The sequence below is a fragment of the Triplophysa rosa genome, linkage group LG16 (genome assembly GCF_024868665.1).
Source record: "Triplophysa rosa linkage group LG16, Trosa_1v2, whole genome shotgun sequence".
NCBI lineage: Eukaryota > Metazoa > Chordata > Actinopteri > Cypriniformes > Nemacheilidae > Triplophysa > Triplophysa rosa.
In genome coordinates this window covers 10,129,529-10,149,747 of record NC_079905.1, presented here as the reverse complement: position 1 = coordinate 10,149,747, position 20,219 = coordinate 10,129,529, and the positions used below count along the sequence as shown (strand labels likewise).

Genomic DNA, 20,219 nt, shown 5'->3' with positions numbered 1-20,219 from the left:
TTTTTTAAGACATCTTGATAAATGTCCATTTGCGTTATATATGAACTACTGCAGTGGGTTCCGTTTGGTTTTGCTTACAAACCAGATTTTGCTTTGGAATCAACATAGTATCAGAATGTATTGATGTGGTTTGATTGGATTTAAAATTGTGGGGCTCCCAGAGACACCCCAATGATGTGCATGTAAAAAAGGATTCTTTTTTAGGAACTTATTGCGGGTCAATTTTTACCCCAGTTGTAGCACATTATAGATGATTATACTTTTATTATATTTTATACTGAGTTTAAGTTTAAGTTAAATATTTTATCACAGATATTTGATATACAGCTGTGAAAAAAATAAGAGACCATTGCAAAATTTCATTTCAGATTAGCCATTTCAGTCCAGCGTTTGTTGAATTTCAACAAAATCGAACCTCAGGAAGTCATCCAATAGCAATTTGAACAGGTTATCACATCATTTTTTTGTAACCTTTCTCAAATACATGAACAAATGTTACTTAAAAGTGAATATGAATTTGTTTTCTTTGCAGTATTTGAGGTCCGAAAAAATACAGTTCAGTTTATTCCTGAGGCAACATTTCAAAGAATTCAGATAATGTTTTGGCTGATAGTTTATTTCATTTCAAATAACAGAAATGTTTTGATAATTTTAGTTTTACACTATTTTGCTATTCAAATAATACATGATTACTCTATATGGTTAGTTTTACTTGAATTAATCTGCATTTGGATTCCCCATCAACAACAAAAAAAAAAAACTATAATAAAGCTATGAAAAGCCAATAAATATATAAAAGAACATTGTTGTGACTTCTGTATGTGGTACTTCGATGTTCTGTTTTTTAGCCCAAGTTAAAAACCATAGATTTTTATTAATTGCATAAATTGTATTCATTCTAAGGAACAGAACTGCCTGATTCTCTTTTCATGGCAAATTCTTGTTTAATTCTTGTCTCTAGGTTTAACCGGTAGAAAATGCTTTTTAACATGGCCCAGATATTCTAAAGCTTGAACTGTCTGGCTCCTTTGTAAGAACGTGTGCGGATTTAATTAGAAGAAAAAGTTGGCAAAAGTTATCATCTCAATTCGCTGAGCCCTGAATCACCCCACCCAACAACCCATCAGTCATCCTGATGAACTTTCTACCATATGTCCATAGCCCAATGCTCTTCTGTCTGCTCACCCACGCAACCGTTAGCACATCCACAAACACGTTATTCTCCACACGCAACCATCCCTCAAATGTCACAGGCTCCTTCGATTTGACTTAGACGACCTTGACGTGTCACATAATTCTTGTAAAACAAAGCAAATCTCAAGGTTTGAGTCTAAACTGGGTGGCTGAGCCCCGTCTTTAACCTCTTCTCCTTAAACCTGGGAATGCATTCTGTACTGACTGCTTAGGCTTGACTCACCGGGAGCTGAAAGGAAAAACAGAGGGCACATTTTCTCCTGCTGAAAAGGATATCGTAAATTAAACGTTGAGTGAACGCACCTGCCCGACGCCCCCAAAAGAACGTGCATTTTTTACCGAGACATCTGTAACGTTGCGCCTCCACAAAACAGGCAACGTTTTGAGAAGGCATCAGTTTGGATGGTACTCATCTTCTCATACACCTCTTTACTTTGACAGAACGCAATGAATGAGTCTGGTTTTTCAGTGCAGGAGCCTAGTGTGATAATGCATTTCTCGAACATAAACCAATATGAGAGTATGAACAATCGTTGTTATCAAACTCTAAGAGTACATTCCCGCTGCACTGCACTTCTTTAGAAACTTCAAAATTAGCATCTCATCCAATCCTCTACACAACAGACAAGCTAGCGCAAACCAAAGAAAGCAGGGTGCATACTCGTTTATGAGTCTGACTCACTTCTATGCCCATTTCTCTTATATTTACAGTCTCTTGCATCTGTGCAACGTCTATAGTGGTTTTAACAAAGCTGTCTGAATACTCCAAAAAACAGCTCTTAGATCATCTGGTACATTCCTGTGTGGAAGATTTATGCATTCTTCCATAGAGAGCAAAACCTGAAAAGATCATACAGTAGTAGAGGCGAAAATCCTATGCAATAACAATACAATGAGTTTGGAGTTTTAAATACTGTGGCTTGCTTGGAATACAAAAATGTCTTTAGAGGTGTATACGTTGTATCTTACACAAGCCAGATACAAAAAAATCTAGCACATGAACGTAAAGCAAATTTAAGAATCTTTTTTCCCCACATAATTGTAAAAAAGAGCTGGAATTGACAATGACGCTGTGTTGTGGAGGTGAGGTGTACTAACCGGACTCCTCTGCACCACTTTGGGGTTGTTGACCACAGTTATGAGGTTGATGATGGTGAAGGCCGAGTTAAGCACGTATGAGAAGAACAAATTCTTGTGAAGTGTGATTCTCTGACAGCTCAGACTCCTACATGAGATATATAAAAATAATCACAGATCATTTATGACACAAGCAATTTTGCAGAGTTTCACACAGTAATTATGTTTGACAGGTAATTTCAAGACGGGTTTGTGACAACAAACAATTTCTAAGTCTTGAAGCAGTTTTTTAACTATTTTTGTTGCCTTCAGGATCCATGTAATGACAAATAAATGTATCTTTTAAGACTTTCAGAAATTTAAAGAAGGGAGGTCTTTGAGATGTTTACATATCTGTAAGATATAAGAGAAGAGAATTCATAGATAAGGTTTTACATTATTGTCTGTGTTTGTTTAAAAGAACTGTGGTACCTAGAACCCTAAAATGAGAAATGTATCCTGTCGATTTATCTCAGACTAAATGTTTAAAGCTTGGGCACAAAAATGAAAGTTACAATCTATAGGTTTGCTTCTGCATTGCCATCTCTGTTTGAAACATAAAAATGAAGGGTATTACTATTTCATGTATCTCTTTTCATGGGTTCATATCAAATGAGCAGTCCATTTGTAAGGTATGTTTCAAAGCTAAGTTTATGAAACTCGATGAACTTTAATAATAGTGCATAATAAAAGTGCATACTATAGAGTTAGGGTCAAACAACAAGAATACAAATATTTTCCAGGGATGTCAAACGATTAATCCAGAAAAAAAGTTTTTGTTTACGTAATATACGTCTGAGTACTGTGCATATTAATTTTGTATTTATAAAAACATACACATACATGCATTTATTTAAGAACATATAAAAATTAATAAACGTTTATATATAAATAAGCAAATGTAAATAAATACATGGAAATATTTCTTAAATGTATTTATATGTATATGTATGTGTTTATAAATACAAAATTAACATGCACAGCACACAGACATATATTATGTAAACACAAACTGTTATTCTTGGTGCGATTAATTGCTATTAATCCTTTGACAGCCCTACTGTTTTCTATTAATATGTATTGTAGAAAATCTACAAAAACAGCAGAAATTCAAAAAACAACTATAACTAAATGAAGCCAACATTGCCTCAGTAAAACGAGAGAAAGCATCTTATAAGAAAAGTATTTGAGCAATAAATGCTGTTCTGTTGTAGGTCAGGAGGAGTTGTAAAACACTTTAAAGCACATGCAGGACGTGAAACAACCTCACACCTGCAACAGATTTCCTTGTCAACAACAGGCAGCTGGACAAGATCGTCTGTATTTTGCAATCACCAAAGATAATGATTAAATATGCTTGCACAATGCCCTCAAAGTCCCACAGCATCACCCAATTAAGACGCTCCTGATCTTACTCGATTTAACCGAAAATTGGCAGCGGTGTTCCTGGAGCACTGGACAGACTGGAGTAGAACCTGAGCTCATTTTCTAAAGCTATTTCCCATATTTCTAACCAAAATTTCTGGCATTATCCGGGCGGGCATAAATAAAAGCTCAGTGCAGCTGTATACTGTCACGTACCTCACTGAACACCACATCTGGACCCAATAAGACAACATTAAGACTTTGACATCTCCAGGGATCGGACTGTAAATATCGCAATCGTATCATAAAAACAAGCGTTGCTATGTCACGCTTTCAGAAATTGCACTGAATTCATGTTACTCGTGTCATTAATATTAATATTGTTATAATGTTGGATTAGGTTAAATTGTGTTGAATGTGTAGTTCTCTATGCACAAATGCATAGTAGTGTATTAGCCAATCACATGCTGTTACGTCACTGTATGGGGACAGGTTCAGTTTGTTGTGTTAAGAGAGTGTGCTCGCAGGTTCCGGTGCGGATGGTTGAGAAGAATCCCATCAGCGCCGGGCAAGAGCATAACTTTGTTATTGTACACTTTATTTATACAAGTAAAGTGACTGAAATGATCATCTGTGTTGTGTGCTTCTCTTCACGCCTCTACGCTTCACGTTCTAAATAAGTTTCCACATCTCGCAAAAGTTGGTCAGGACATAGAAGCCTTCCTTGACAGGTGTATGCTCCTGTAACTTAATTTGGATAATAAAACACGAAACAGCACAGTTACATCAAGTTTGCTCATCCAGTTTTTCCAGTAGTGATATTAACCGATTCATTATAAAAATAGATTCTAAGGATGCTATCTTTTCACTGGTGTCCAGAATATTCTAATAACCGCCTGTCATTACTTCTGACAACAAAGGTGTTTATCATTTGGGCCCTAATGTTAAAATGAGGTCCTAATCATAATATGTTCGTGATGCACTCTAATGGATGCGTTTCCTCTCAACCTTTCAATTACCGGTTAATAGTGTACTTAAAGCAAGCATGCTTCAAACGGAGGAAGTGAGATTTTACACTTACTCACTGTATACAACAGTCACACTAAATATCATTCAGCCTAAAGCTTATGTGCCCTCTAGCTCTGTTTTTGGCCTCCACGTTTAACTACCCTTGAAATTAACTTCGGGGATACGGAGGAGGGAAACCAAATCAGCATGAAATGACACAAAACCTGACAAACCCTACTGGTTTTCGTTTGGCTATGGGCTTTTAAGACTAATGGACAGTGAGGATTTGCACTTAATAAGGCACAATGATGAGAACACATTTGTTTTATGTCATAGCCAAATAATCGGGATATTCGGCCAGCGAGTGGGAGTTGAAACATTTGGGACTCATTAAAAGTTCATTTGTTAATGTTATTCACTGAGACATCACTCAAATAACACATGCCATCATCTTGCTCTCATTTGGCTGACTTAGAAATGCTGTAGTGAAATTGAATTGATGTTTTTATTTCAGAGACCGACTTATTTTATTACTTCAACTTAAAATAAAATAAACCTATAAAATATTTATGCCAACAACAGGCATAAGGTGCATTAGAACCTGTAAATAATGGTTTTGAAATAAGTCATTTGATGTTTTCCTAATGACGTTTAGTATCGTTTTTAAACTGTGGTCCTTCAGATTCACAACCTGAACATTCACAACATCTTTAACCGCAGAGCTTTCTAATGTAGTCAGAATCTGAAAAGTTGTAAAAATGTAATGTCACAAGGTGACGATTTCATATCAATTCATAAGATGTGAATCGTACAAAACGTACAATTATTACCAAAAAGAATAATGAAGCCCCACCCATAAACCTCATATCAATGGTACGAAAGCAGATTGTAATAAGACTTGCGAATGAGATTTTACAAATTCATATAAATTAGCTACGTACACTTTTTGAAAAACGTGCCTTACGATGCCATAAAATAAAACATTTTTTGCTGAATGGTTCCATATAGAACCTTTAATATCCGTATAACCTTTCTGGTGGAAAAATGTTATCTAGATTGTGAAAAATTCAGGGAAAAAAATTCTTACAAACGTTTGAGTGAATTGTCCTTTGAGAACCAAAAATGGTTCTTCCAAGGCATCGCTCTGAAGAAGCTTTTGTAGCACCTTTTTGTAAAGAGTACAGTAAAAGTGTTATGAATTGCAATGAGATTGTGTTGAAGCTTCAATACTTTGCTTTTCAGTTCAATGAGGGCTGATTTAGGTTTTTAATGCATTTCCAAGGCACTGTGCACAATATATTGCAATCCATCAGTAAGACATAAAAAGGCAACTCTTCCAATAGGAAAAATAATCACCTGATCTAGAGTTCTATATAATTCAGAGGTTAACAAATTGAACTCCAGGGTGCAGATTGCATTTCCGTGGGGCCATGCCGGCGGTGGCACGCCACAGGCACTGCCGTTCCATCTTTTCTATTTGGTTTGAATTGGCTGCTGTGATGAATGGGGTAAGCAAGAGCCTCTTGGTAAATCTTTCTTTGAGAATCTTAAACGAGGACTCTGTCAATTAAATAAATCTCAGTTGCCAGAAGAGCAATCTACCTCTCCAGCATCACCGTGAACAGCTCTGACAAATGACAAACTGCTCGAGAGCAGACGACAGACAGACTTGACAAAAACAAAGTAAACAACAGAGCGGCCCATTATTGAGCTTTATTGATCTTTCCGAAGCAACTGCAGCTATGCAGCAGAGATTTCTGATCTTCTTCAAATCATATTTTTATATTTACAGTAAGGGAAATAATTATTTGATCCCCTGCTGATTTTGTAAGTTTGCCTGCTTACAAAGAAATGAAGGGTTTATAATTTTTATGGTAGGTTCTAACTAATAGAGACAGAATATTAAAAAAAATCAGGGGAAAAAATGTTCTATAAAGGTTATAAATTGATTTGCATTTCAGTCAGTGAAATAAGTATTTGATCCCCTACCAACTAGCAAGAATTCTGGCTCCACAGATTGGTTATGTGCCTATATGGACCACAGATTAGTCCTGTCACTTTAAGAAAGTACTCCTAAATCAGCTTGTTATGTATATAAAAGATGCCTGCCAACAGAATCTGTATCTTCCAGTTCAACCTCTCCAACACCATGGTCCAGACCAAATAGGTTTTAAAGGATGTCAGCGACAAGATTGGAGACCTGCACAAACCTTGAATAGGCTACAGACAGAAGCTTGGTGAGAAGGAGACAACTGTTGGTGCAATTATTTGGAAATAGAAGAAATACAAAATAACTATCAAATGCCCTTGTTCTGGAGCTCCCTGCAAGATTTCCCCAATGGGGTAAAGATCAGCCCAGAACTACACGGAAGAAGCCTGTTAATGATTTCAAGACAGTTGGGACCACAGTTAGCAAGCAAAACATTGGTAACACATTGGTAACACGCTATGCCACAATAGATTGAAATCCTGAAGCACCCGCAAGGTCCTCCTGCCCAAGAAGGCCCGCCTGGCTCGTCTGAAGTTTGACAATGAACATCAAAATGATTCAGAAAAGGCTTTGGCGAAAGTGCTGGCACTGCTGTGAGACCAAAATGGACTCCTGTTTTTGGAGGGAGAGAAATGCTGACTATGAGCCCAAGAACATCATAACTACAGAGAAGCACAGTGTTGGAAACATTCTGCTTTAGGGCTTTTTCTCTGCTACAGGTATACAGGATGACTTCACCGCATTGAGGGGCTGAGGGACGGGCCAATGTACCGTAAAATATTGGACGAGAACCTCCTCCCCTTAACTAGATCACTGAAGATGGGTTGTGGATGTGCCTTTAACATGACAAAGACCCAAAACATATTGCCAAGACAACCAAAGAGTGGCTTAAGGAGAAGCACATTAGGGCCCGGTTTCACAGACAAGGCTTAGCTTAAGCCAGGACTATACCTCAGTTGGTTTAGGATATTTGAGTCACTTTTACAAAAATGCTTTAGAAAGAAACATTACCTATGTGCCTCTTTAGACAAAACAATGGCACTGACATATTTTACGATATGTTAGGGCAAGTCGTTTTCAGTTGAGACAGCTCAAACATTCATTTAAGTCTGGGACTAGCCTTAAACCTTGTCTGTGAAACCGGGCCTAAATGTCCTAGCCAGTCTCTAGACCCTAGTCCTATAGAACATCTGTGAAGGAGGCGAATACTCCAATTTGCTGAGCGACAGCCAAGAAACCTTAAAGATTGACAGAGGAGTGGAGTAAAATGTATCCGGACACATGTGCAAACCTGCTGACCAACTATCAGAAATGTCTGACCTCTGTGCTTGCCAACAAGGGTTTCTCCACAAAGTACAAAGTTATTTTTGCTCGGGGATCAAATACTTATTTCACTGACTGAAATGCAAATCAATTTATAACATTTATATTATTTTTTCCCCTGATTTTTTTTAATATTCTGTCTCTATCAGTTAAAATAAACCCACCATAAAAATGATAGACCCTTCATTTCTTTGTAAGCAGGCAAACTTACAAAATCAGCAGGGGATCAAATAATTATTTCCCTCACTATAGGTGAACAGTGTCACACTCACCTGAAATAGAAGAATATGGCCAGAGAGATGAGGAGAGATACGATGGACAGAGCGTGACCAACTATTGCCATGTAATACAAAATATACGCCATCTGAAACGAGACAAACAAATACTGTATAATATCAATCTGCAAGAATTCGCTAATAAAATGGCTAGTTTAACCAAAAATGAAAATTCTTTCATAATTTACTTTGATCATTCCAAACCTGTATGAAAAAAGATATTTTGAAGAACGTTGATAACCAAACAACATTGGACCCCATTTACTTCCATTGTATGGATGCAAAAACACAGAGACATTTCTCAAAATACGTAGCATCTTCTGTGTTCCACAAAAGAAAGAGTCATATACAGGTCTCGAACGACATGAAGGTGAATAAATAAAGACAGAATTTTTTTTTTTTGGTGAACTGTCCCTTTAAGGTGAGATTATTAAAGGGCTCATCACATTTTAAATCACATGAATTGCTAGTTGGTCGCAGGTGCATTCAAGAGACGATTTGAATGGACAAAATGCTATGTAGTGCAAGATGACTCATCAGCATTTTTGGTCCAATTACTAAATCAAAAATCTGTTCATATAACGAAAGTAAACTAAAAACTTTAACTTTTAATAATGCACTGGCATAAATTCCTTCCAAGCTAAAGGCTTGGTTTTAATGGGGCTTTATATACAATTTTTATTTGAAGTCTGAGTTACATGCAAAACGGGGTACATGCAAAAAGGATGTCAACTAAAGTAGTAAGGAGACTTAAACGGTTACCTTGAAAGTGCATCTCATTTTGTTATGCCTTTTATGTGAACTCCAGTCAAATCCATCTGCTTTGATGGGAAGTGTATAGATTTTTTTTAGTCTGTCTGAGCGAAATTTTCTTTTTATTTGTTTAGATTTCTCTCTCTCTCTCTTGCTCTCCCGCTGTCTTTCTCACTTTGTAAAGCAGTAGTTGTACACCACAGTCGCCATTAGGAATAATTTATAGTGCAACCCATCTTCTACAGAAGCTGTTTGGTTAAACCTTGAACTTGTGTAGACGTTCTCCTTCACTGCTCCTTAGACTAAAAGAAACGGAAACTTCCTGAACAGCTGTCAACCAGTCTAAGGGCCACTCAGAGTTAGCTGCATTGCTCGTGCATTTCGTTTAAAACATGATCACAGCTTCAGGCATGTAACATGTTTGTCCAAAATGTTCATATGCTAATAATTACAACCGCAGGCTTGTTTTCTTTTGCAATATTAATATAGACACTCTTCGTTTTATATACACAACTAGAAAAGTCTCCTTGTGGATCTTCTGCCATTTTGGAATTAAGATCGGTTCCAAAAAACAACAGCTGAATAACAAATGTATGAGTAGTGTTTACACCGAATTGTTTTCCCACAAACACGTTCTTGTATGAGAGATGCAGAAATGAAGGATGGCCCGACCTCGTACCTTTAGTTTGTCTTTCGTGTGTGCAATGCACAGGGTGTAGTTAGACCAGGTCCTGTTCGTCTCAGGATGCCTGAACCAGTTTCCAGTCTCATCGCAATATTTAGTGACCTTCTCTACATAAGACAAAGGATGTGCATTAACAAATTAACATAAAAAAATTATAATAATAGATAAATAACAAATTGTACCAGTGGAGTCAAAGTCAACAAAGTAATTAGGACAGTTCTGTGATGTGTATGTCCCTGCCGGAGTGTCATCCCAGCATAACCAGCCGTCCCAAGTCCTGTTGCAATACAGACCTAAAGGCCGGCACACAAACAATCAGAGCCAATACTGGCGTGCAATTGCTCTCTGCACTTTGAGCTACGAGTGTCTGATGATTCAATCTAAAACCTCTTCAGTGGCCGTGTTTTCAAACCTGATTTGTTATATGGCAGGTCTCTGTTCATTTTCTCAAAGCATTTATATTGACCATCGATGATCTTCTTCCTCTCCTCTGCTTTCTGAGTCACCACAGGGCTGACCTGACTCTCGGCTGTGGGATCCATCTCTGTCTCTAAAAATCCATGAACTGGCAGTGTCTGCATAAAAAAGCATTCATTTTGAGAATGTGAACGAAAATATCTGTCGATTTAACATGGGCCAAATACAGAATTAGGGGTCAAGCGCTGAAAGAACGTGGGCAGCAGTTGAATCGGTTAGTTTTCTTATTTTTCTCTCTGTGTTTCTTCTGAATGATAGTCAATGGCAGTGCATGGAACCACACGGTTAAATATCAATAAATTTGGCACTCTGATTGGGGAGCGTCTACCTTTGAACCAAAGGAATTTTATTTACATTGTAATTGTCATTGCCACCAAGTGGATTGAAACTGACAGTATCTACTCTCAAAAACTCTCCGAATTATTTTGTGGTTTTGTCTTTTCATTACTTGGCCTAAATAATAAGCCTGGTCTATTTAGATTCTTTGGCTTGAACCGAATTGTCCTCCATTTAATATTTACTATTTTCATATTCTATTCTATTAATCTATATATTAATATATCATATTTTCATAATTTGCCAATGCGTTGGTAAATTTTTGAGATGAAAGGTAAACTTATGACATACTCATATCAATAAGTGAACGCAATATAAAAGTCATATGTAAAAATATTATCACCATAATGGGTGCTATGACCAAACAAATCCACATACTGTACCATTTGTGCTATTGCTGTGCTTGACCCCACAGTTGGTTCTTGCCATTACATTTTACCTTTACTTTGTCCTTTGAGAATGTTAGACAATGGGACCAGGTTTTATTGACGGAAGAACCGTGTACCCAGTTGCCAGATTCATCGCAGTATTTGGTTACTTTTTCTGTAGAGAAAGAGAAAGTCTGCTTTAGTTTCGTGAGCTTGACAGTTTACCAAAAAATGAAAATTCTGTCATCATTTCAAACCTGTACGTTAGTAACAAAACAACATTGACTTCCACTGTATGAAGGCAAAACCACTGAGACATTTCTCAAAATATCTTCTTTCGTGTTCCACAGAAGAAAGAGTCAGATACATGTTTTACACATGGTGTGTAAATGATGACAGAATTGTTATTTTTAGGTGAACTGTCCCTTTAAGTGTTCTCTTAATTCACTCCAGCCCTTTCTTTGAGGATTTGCACAAACCAAACAGAGATTCCTGATATTCGGACAGCTATCTATCAGAGAACAGCAAAGAATATCAATATTTCAGCATTTCAACCATTTTCTGTGCTGCTCTTGGATATATTCTTGGTCACGGTTTCTTTATGCTATTTATCATCCAAAAAAATCCTAAGCAATATTTGACATGAAATTATTTACTTTGTAACGCACTGAAGATCTTTTCCCCTTCAGAACCATTGGTAATACATTTTCTGAGGCTCAGAAGAAAAGTTCATCTGGACCTTTCCAAGCACTCAGAGAAAGTGATATGATCAGCTCTGCTTCAATTATCTTTATGATTGCCCGCCTGTCTGTGCTGTGGAATCTTTCTCTGGACATGTAACAGATGTCAGGCCTGCTGTAGAATCGTCAGTGATTTGCGGCGTCTGAAGAACTCTGATACACAGAGTGACAGTCCAGATGTGATTGTGTCTTACCCAAGGGGTCAAAGCTGGGGTAGTCTGGACAGCTCTGAGAGACGTAGGTTCCAGCTGGGGTTTCATCCCAACAAAGCAAGCCATCCCAAAATCTGTTACAGAAGAAACCTATAAAATTAAAGAGACATTTTAAAGAGCACACATCATGATAAATCGCATTTTCCTTGATCTTGTGAGGGGAAAAAAAAGAGTTATTTGTACTAATACAACATACTATAACTTTCAGAATGCAGAACTTCCTCCCCAGTTGAGACAAAATCTTTTTTGTAACCACACTCCTAAAATGGCCAAACTGCTGCAAATCTTTCAGAAAAAGATTAGCAAAAAAAATCACCAGCCGAACTTTCTACAACATCCCTGATCCTTTCACTTCGAGAAGTGCAACATTTAAGGCATAGACTTTCTTTTCATGTGCAAAAAGGGCCAGGCTGGAGGACGTTTTTCAACCTTTTTAACACGATCATCTTAAAAGCTCTCCACTATCACACTAAGTGTTTCCAATAACAGCCGTGCCATTCAATAAGCTTATGAAAAGATTAAAAGCACCATCTTCTGTCATTGAAATGAAAAAATTGGTTTCTTAAAAAAAAGTTAATTAACGTCTTTGATATTTTAAATGAGATGTACAGTATAATAGGGAATCACTTACTTCATAGCACTATAAAAACATACTTTAACTTTCAGAACTAAAAATGTCACATTTAAAGGTGAATTCTATTATTTCTGCACCACTAGCACCACCCAATTAAATAGCAAAATTATGTGGTTCCACTCCGCCAATCGACCAAACATGTTGCCACGCCCCAAACGCACACCATTGGCTGAATTTCACCACATGCTCAATGCACCACAAAATGTAGTAGAATTACAGCAGAATTGATTACTTGTAGTTGCCTCTGCACATATTTTAACATCCATATAAAGACATCACCTTTAAAGAGTGATGCTACAATAATCGGTTTCTGAAAGCTCTCTATCCACCCACTATCTGTTCCACAGACAGCATTGACACTGAACAAGATTATTCCAAGATTAAAAGCACCATCTTCTGTCATTCAGACAAACATTACTTGGAAGGTATAATTCGTTTGCTCTACCTGTTGTATTATGGGGTCCATCTTGGCTTAGAAGCTCCAGACATGTATACTGAGACTGAGTCATGATCTGTCTCTCTCCCTCCACTGCCATCATGACAGGAGTGAGTGAGAAGTCTGCGGTAGGTTTGGCTTTCAGCTCCGTTGCTCCAGTGACTGTTATACTCTGCAAGAGGAGATTCAGGATTTAGAATAAAGGAAGACGGGAAGAGTTTTTCAAATTCATTCAAAAACAATGAATTCATTATTATAGGGAAGCGCAATATATTATCGGCCATATCGGTATCGGACGATAAATGAAAAAATAAATGGTCATTTTTTATGTTATCGGTATCAGCCCGGTAATAAAATCAGGATGATATTTTAAAGCTGAGAAATTATGATTAATTTCTTCTAGTTTAAAAAAAATGATATCGGCCAATATATCGGTTATTGGCTTACAACGTTAAAGATGTCCAAAGTCCAATACAGTCAAAATTTATTTCAATCCTTCATTATGTGCGTAATTTCATTTTAAATTACATTCATAAATGATCCACAACCCAGGACAAAAGAGACATAAACTAACCTGGCTAAACTAAAGTAGAATCAAAACAATTTGTTTGCGACCTCAAATGCATCTACTGCTGTAAACTCGAGGACATGCTTTTTTACACTTCATGGACACATTTGAAAACACAATTGTAAAGTGTTATTTCTGCAGATTGAACTGGTCAAAAGCATACTTCTCTCAGAATCGTTAAAAAATCTTCAGTCAAGGCATCTTAAAGAAAACGTTCAAGGGGAAATGCTTTCTACAGAAAGAATGGGTTGATATTAAAATTCAGTGCGCATTCCAACCATTGTAATGCTGTTATGAGTCATCTCATATTTTTTCTACTTTTAGACACCTCACAGTAATGAATCCTACGTTAATTTACCACTAAGAGTTTGAGGGCTTTGTACAGAGAGCTTAACTTTGGCAGACCCAATCAAGCCCACCTTCTTATCATTGTCGTTAGAAAAACGAAATAAAGTTTCGGTGGGCTCTTTAGTGCTGTGTGTCTGTCTTACCTTGAACATAACAACGAATCTAACAATCCCAAAACCACCTGTGAGGTTTCTGATGTGCCATGTAGCAGTTTAGCAGCCGTACATATGATGTCACTCCAAACATTGAAGTAAATGACGTCATACATACGACCACCAGGCCACCACCCAAGTCGGTCTGGAAAACCATTTGTCCTTCAACGGAAAGCGAATGTCAAATACAGATCAAATCTCCAAAGCTTGTAGAGCGAATAAAGCATTTGACATGGTCTAATTAATGTTGTTATATAATCATTCAGGCTACGTTGTCATATCTATTTGGATCCATTAATGCAAACCCTGACCTTTTGGTGCAGGTATAAAGTTGCCCTCGGTTTCTGTTGTTTAGTATGGCCATGATCCATGCAGAAATTTAATTAAATGCCTTGTCACATTATACTTTTAAATGCAAAGTGCTATTCTGCAAGCTCATTACTATTCCATAGTCAAGTTTATATGCATTTATGTGAAAAGAGCTCAAGGTCAAATTCAAAGTGAGAAAGACGTGACATGTTATGTTCTAACAAAATTGGGAAATTGTGGCATTTCCTCGTTTGCTATTAAGCCATGTCTTGCTGCCATGATACTGCTTATGTACTACATGCAGAGGGCTCATACGCTCATGCTTTATCATCTTGACACAGAGCCAGCTGCTTTGATTATACCGCCACTGATGGAACTTTGAGAAACCAGTTTCATGGCTGAAGTATTCTTTGGGTTTTCAGGTCACCCCGGCTTATAATTACCAAACTGGGGAAATTAGTAAGTAATGTTTTTTTTCTCTTGGATAGTTTTGAGAGGGTAGGGGTTGTTATCAGGAGAGAAATCGTTAAATCACAATTTACCAAAAACATTGACGCACAGTAAAGCTTGGGCATGTTTTGAGTTTAAAATTCTACATAAAACCATAATGTGACCCAGTCTTGGAAAACCAAGTTAAAGTCTCAAAATCTAATTCTGAGATAACGAACAACATAGTTAGATTTCAGCCATTCACTTCACTATAATTTCAATCTCTGACATGGTCTTGCTCAGTCAGTGTTAAAGATATTAATATTATTTTTTCACAGAATGATGTTTACATCTTGTAGGATGATTTTATGTAGAAAACAGTAAAGCACCAAAAATGACTTTAGATGGGTTTTCATGGACTTGGTCACATATATTTCACAATGCGTGTGTAAAATAAATGTGTTTTATGCAAAAGCAAACAATTGGGATGTTACTCTTCATACTCACCAATATAAATGATATCAAAAGCCATGGGATCTCTTGCCAACCCATGCTCTCGGATCCTGATTTCTTTTCTGCAAACACAAAATGATAAAGAACTCTCTGAGTATGCAAACAAAAAACGCAACAATGTTACACAAACTGAATCGATTCACAGGTGCACACATACAGAAATTCTGAATGATTTCTGTTCTCTGCCAGTCTGTATGTGCATGCAAGTCTAATAGCTGAAAAACTAAATGTGTAGGCATTTTAAATAAGCTTGTTTTCAGAAACCATGTTCATCCATGTTGTAGACATAATCTCAAAGTTGTACAAATAAATGGTTTTAGATCTACAGTGGTGTTATATTTACCCCACCAAGCCACCTTACGGAACAAATATATATGAGTATACTGGAAAATATAATGCAATATATTAAATAATACATTTCCATATATTGGTTTCTGTATTTTTAAATATATGAAAAGCAGCAATTCCTTGTGTCTTATTCAATGTATTATTATTATATTAACAATTTATTATTCTATACATTAATGATTTAATATACTGACAGTTAATCTATAGGAAAATATGTTTTCGTTGCGTAAAGGCATATACCTGGGTAAGGTGTATATATATCAACAAACTACTGCTATTCTCATGTCTAATTGTTTGTTTACTGTAGCTCTTTCCTATTGGCACTTGTTTATTTCAGATGCAACGGAGACCACACAGAGCATAAACACCTCTTGGCACCTGTGATGTTTGCGCACCATGATGTCAAGTCACTTGCCTACAGGACTATCACTGGATCTGCACCGGCATACTTTCACACACTCCTACACCCCATCAAGAACCCTGCATTCAGCAAACCAGCGGCGTCTTGTATTGCCTTCTCATAAGGGCAGTAAACCGCTTTCCCGCTCATTCTCCTTCACAACTCCTTCCTGGTGGAGCATTCTTCCTAACTCCTAAGCTTTCCTGTGGCTCAGTGGTTAGAGCATGGCACTAGCAATGCCAAGGTCATGAGTTCGATCCCAGGGGACTGCACATAGTCAGAAACAAATGTATTATACAATGCTATGTAAGTCGCTTTGGATAAAAGTGTTGGCTAAATGCATAAATGTAAATGTAACTCAGTCCGGTCAACCACATCTCTCACAACATTCAAAAAACTACTTAAAACCCATCTCTTCTGTGAATACTTGACAGACAAATGAGAGGAAAATAAACGTACCCTTTCTCTCAACGGGTATTGTTCTGGCTTTTGTGGAAACTAGTAACTTGGTATTAGCACCTATTGTACTATTGCTGCTGTATGACATATCGCTTTATTACTCCCTGAACTCTCTGTAAGTCGCTTTGGATAAAAGCGTCTGCTAAATGATTAAACGGAAATGTAAATGATGTGAGATGATCGTAAACCAACTCATGAAGCTTTATCACACATACTGAGGAAACGGAGCGTGAGCAAGGAGCATTCATTTTGGCAAATGTGATACCTCAAGAGCGCGGCTCACGCTCCCAGTGTGAACGCTGTAACCTGTTAATACGGCAGAGAGCCAAAATGCGCTCCGCTCACACAATTGAGGTGAATCTATCACAAAAATCCTAGACGGGCTTTCTTGTAACTGGTCTTTTTATGAATTCACTGGTCTATACCGTCTTACCAGAAATAATGGTACATGTATTGGTTTGCTGTGAATTACAATGGGGAGGCACTGTATGGAGGAGGAATGTGGGAAAAGATGAAATAATGATTGACAGGACTGATTGATCAGGCCCCTCCCATAAACAATTTGAGCTCCATTTGGTTTTTCATTAGAAATAAAATACTTCAACATGACCCACTATTACATTTAGTTCAACAAACATATCTGTATCGACACCTTTTTATTTTTTAATAACTGGTTCTCAATTGTCAAAAATGGCATTTGGTGGCTAGAAAGGGAGAAACATGTTAATCATATTGTCTGTGCAGCGCACGTTAAATGTTTTTCAGGTTAATATCTAAGACTGCGATTAGCATTCTCCTCCCAACTCTTTCTCACGACATGCAAATCTGCTTCCGCAAATGCTATTCTCCTGTATAACTGGGTTACTTGCGGATATGTTTACTCTCGACACTTCAGATCACAGTGGGGTATTTTCTGACAGACATAGACCAGGAAAAGCTACCGAACCTCCACACAGCTGTGTTGACATTACCTCAGATGAGGAGCAGCCAAGTCTCCACTGGCTGCACTGGACAGTATGTAGTTTCAGTGCAGATTTATTGGGATACAGAGTTTATGTACTGCCTTAGGCATCTTACGATGTTCTGTCACTACACATATCACATTCAGAAAGGATTTTTGGCTTAAACGTTGCTCAGTTTTTCCCTCCAAGTTGGACATATTCAACCGAAAAGGGGCTATTATAGAAACAACTGGAAATACTTTGACTTTTGGGCATTTGGTTTAGCACATACAGTAAACGACCTAAAAACATAATGTCTCTCTTCAGAATTTCAAAATGTTTCTGTTGCTCCTAAGGCCAGTTTCACACTGCAGTGTTTCTGCTGTGTAAGAGACTTACAGCTCTATGGAGAAAATAAAGTGATATTTGAGTTACCGTATAGATTTTGTTCTATTACTAATGGCTGTACATTAAAAAATGGTTATTGGAAGTAAGTTATGAAGAATTAATCTACACAGAATGGAACCCAATCCCCAAAGTGTAGCTACTGTACAGACTTCCCAGATTTAGACTTACATTGTTTGTGTCTGTCAAAACCAGACAGATTTTTTGCTGTTTCAAAAATGATATTTTATAATTTATTATTAGATTATACTGATGAAATGTTCAACATAAAATACAAAAAAACTGCATCAAAACTACAGGCAGTATCGCATGCTTACACCGGCAGTGTGAATGATGTAACCGGACCATTAATATGGGTTCTTACTAAGCCTGAAGTGAAAAAAGCTTCACGTCTTCATAACTCTGTCTCTGTCATGTATTCACTGTAACTGGTAGAGTAAGAAGCTTTTAACACCAAGGTTGTGAGTTCAATTCACACAAAACACAATGATAAAATAAAAGAATGCACATCGAATGCACTGTACATGGTGGCAAATTCCCAAATGTAAATAACATCTGGTTGGCCAATTAAACAGATTGGAAAGTAGAAGTGATGTGAAAAAAACGCCTGGTTTAGCATGCCAGCTAAATAGGCTGTAGACAGAAGCACAGAGGACTGGCTCGACTTTCTATGAATAGATTTTTCCCAGAGTGGAGGAGGGAAGTCGTGGTTTAAATGCCTGCATGTCTACGTGGAGCTTTGGCAGAATGAGATAAGAAAATGTTGGCTAAAAATAGACCACTGTGTTTGGATTTTAATCCATAGATGCTCTGGTCATATTCCAGGTAATTCAGGTTTCTCTGGGCGAAAGAATGTATGCAGTTTTTCCTCAGTAACGCACATCATGTTAGCCGATATGCTGCATGTTAAGCATCAGCCTCAAATGTTACTGTAAGGAATCTGATATTAAAAATGGATCTCGAATTAAAAACAAAGTAGAGATTATTCATAAAAGCTTTTCCATGTTAGATGACGTTCATCTCGTCAAATTTTTCTGAAACATTAATCATGTTTGAGAAATGACTTTCAGTCTCAAACTAATCCGATAGCAGAATTCAAATTTCTCTGTGGTATTTTCAAACTCCATAAAATGAGTGAATGGGTAAATAACCAATTAATTTGTTCATATCCAGAATGATTACTTAATAAGCAAACCACACCAGCTTAATTTTACTCATCATACCATAATCTCTGATAGCTCCACTGTTGCTATTTCTTTAATCGTGAAATGACAAAACAAAACAAAACCACAATTAAAAAGTAGGCTGTTGTTTCTGAGGGCTCCCTCACACCTGTATCTGCATTACTACTTCTCTTTGCATGTATACATTGGGTAAAAAAGCGTCCCCCTCTATAAACAAGAGAGATCAGAGAGAAGAGTGATACATGTCCCTTTAAAAAGATCTGACCCATGACAGAATGCCTTACACTATCCAAACCAAACAAGAAGTAAAAGTGATAGTTCACCCAAAAATGAAAATTCTGTCATCATTTATTCACCCCCTTGTCATTTCAAACCTTTATGACTTTATTTCTTGTGCAGAACACAAAAGAAGGTATTTTGAAGAAAGTTGGTATCAACTTCAGCAGGAAGAATGGGTAAATTGCGGCATCCTGACACACTCAGTATGCTTAACGATACATGTGCAGTAAACATTTTGATACTGGTAAGTCAAATATCCAAATGTCAGTTTTATGTATTATATTTCTGTAGGCTAAGCTCTAAGCTGTAGCATTTTGACAGTATACAACTTGTTAATGTGGATAAAGCAGAAAGCTATGCAGTAACATCATGTTTGCGAGTGCTAATATTAGCTAATATTTGATAATAATTTGCAGTTTTCGAACGGCTTGTCCCACCATCGTTCATGTTAAAAAAATGACAACATGACACGTTGCGCTCCACTTTTGTGTCCTTAAACGCTCGTTTTTTGGGGTCGACACCTTATAAAAACATAGTTCTGGGTTTTTTAGCTTACTGTACACCTTGTCACAAAGCATTTTTTGGACATTGTTCTGGTTTTTTGTTATAAGTCAGAAATGACAAGGAGGCAACTTCCCGCAATAGAAAGTCAATGGAGGGGGTTGGATTGTCCCCCCTCCCGGTGGGCGTGGTTTTCAGATTATGCCGTGTTAGGCTCTGTCTCTATTGTATGGTCATAAAACCAATGCAAGTCAATGGGTACTGCCATTGTTCGGCTATACCAACATTCTTCAAAATATTTGAGTAAATGATGACAGAATTTTTATTTTTGGGTGATTGAACTATCATTTTATGTAACACTTACAAAAAGGTTGTATTTGTTAACATTAACGCATTAGCTAATATGAACTAACAGAAAACAATATACCTTTTAGCATTTATTTAATCTTTGTAAATGTTGGTTAATGCCAA

The 20,219-nt window shown here is 37.1% G+C and overlaps 1 protein-coding gene across 1 annotated transcript in view; it reads right to left on the bottom strand.

The window, feature by feature from the left end:
- The window catches only part of calcr (calcitonin receptor), a 42,796-nt gene that overhangs the window by 8,207 nt on the left and 14,370 nt on the right, over positions 1-20,219 (bottom strand). The window contains exons 2-10 of the mRNA XM_057355132.1: positions 15,226-15,293; positions 12,922-13,084; positions 11,825-11,932; positions 10,962-11,065; positions 10,122-10,284; positions 9,892-10,002; positions 9,704-9,816; positions 8,269-8,360; positions 2,293-2,419 (exon numbers count right to left, since the gene is read on the bottom strand). Of these exons, the coding sequence (XP_057211115.1) occupies positions 2,293-2,419; positions 8,269-8,360; positions 9,704-9,816; positions 9,892-10,002; positions 10,122-10,284; positions 10,962-11,065; positions 11,825-11,932; positions 12,922-13,084; positions 15,226-15,270 (1,026 nt within the window). The 5' untranslated portion in view covers positions 15,271-15,293. The remainder of the gene's footprint in view (positions 1-2,292; positions 2,420-8,268; positions 8,361-9,703; positions 9,817-9,891; positions 10,003-10,121; positions 10,285-10,961; positions 11,066-11,824; positions 11,933-12,921; positions 13,085-15,225; positions 15,294-20,219) is intronic.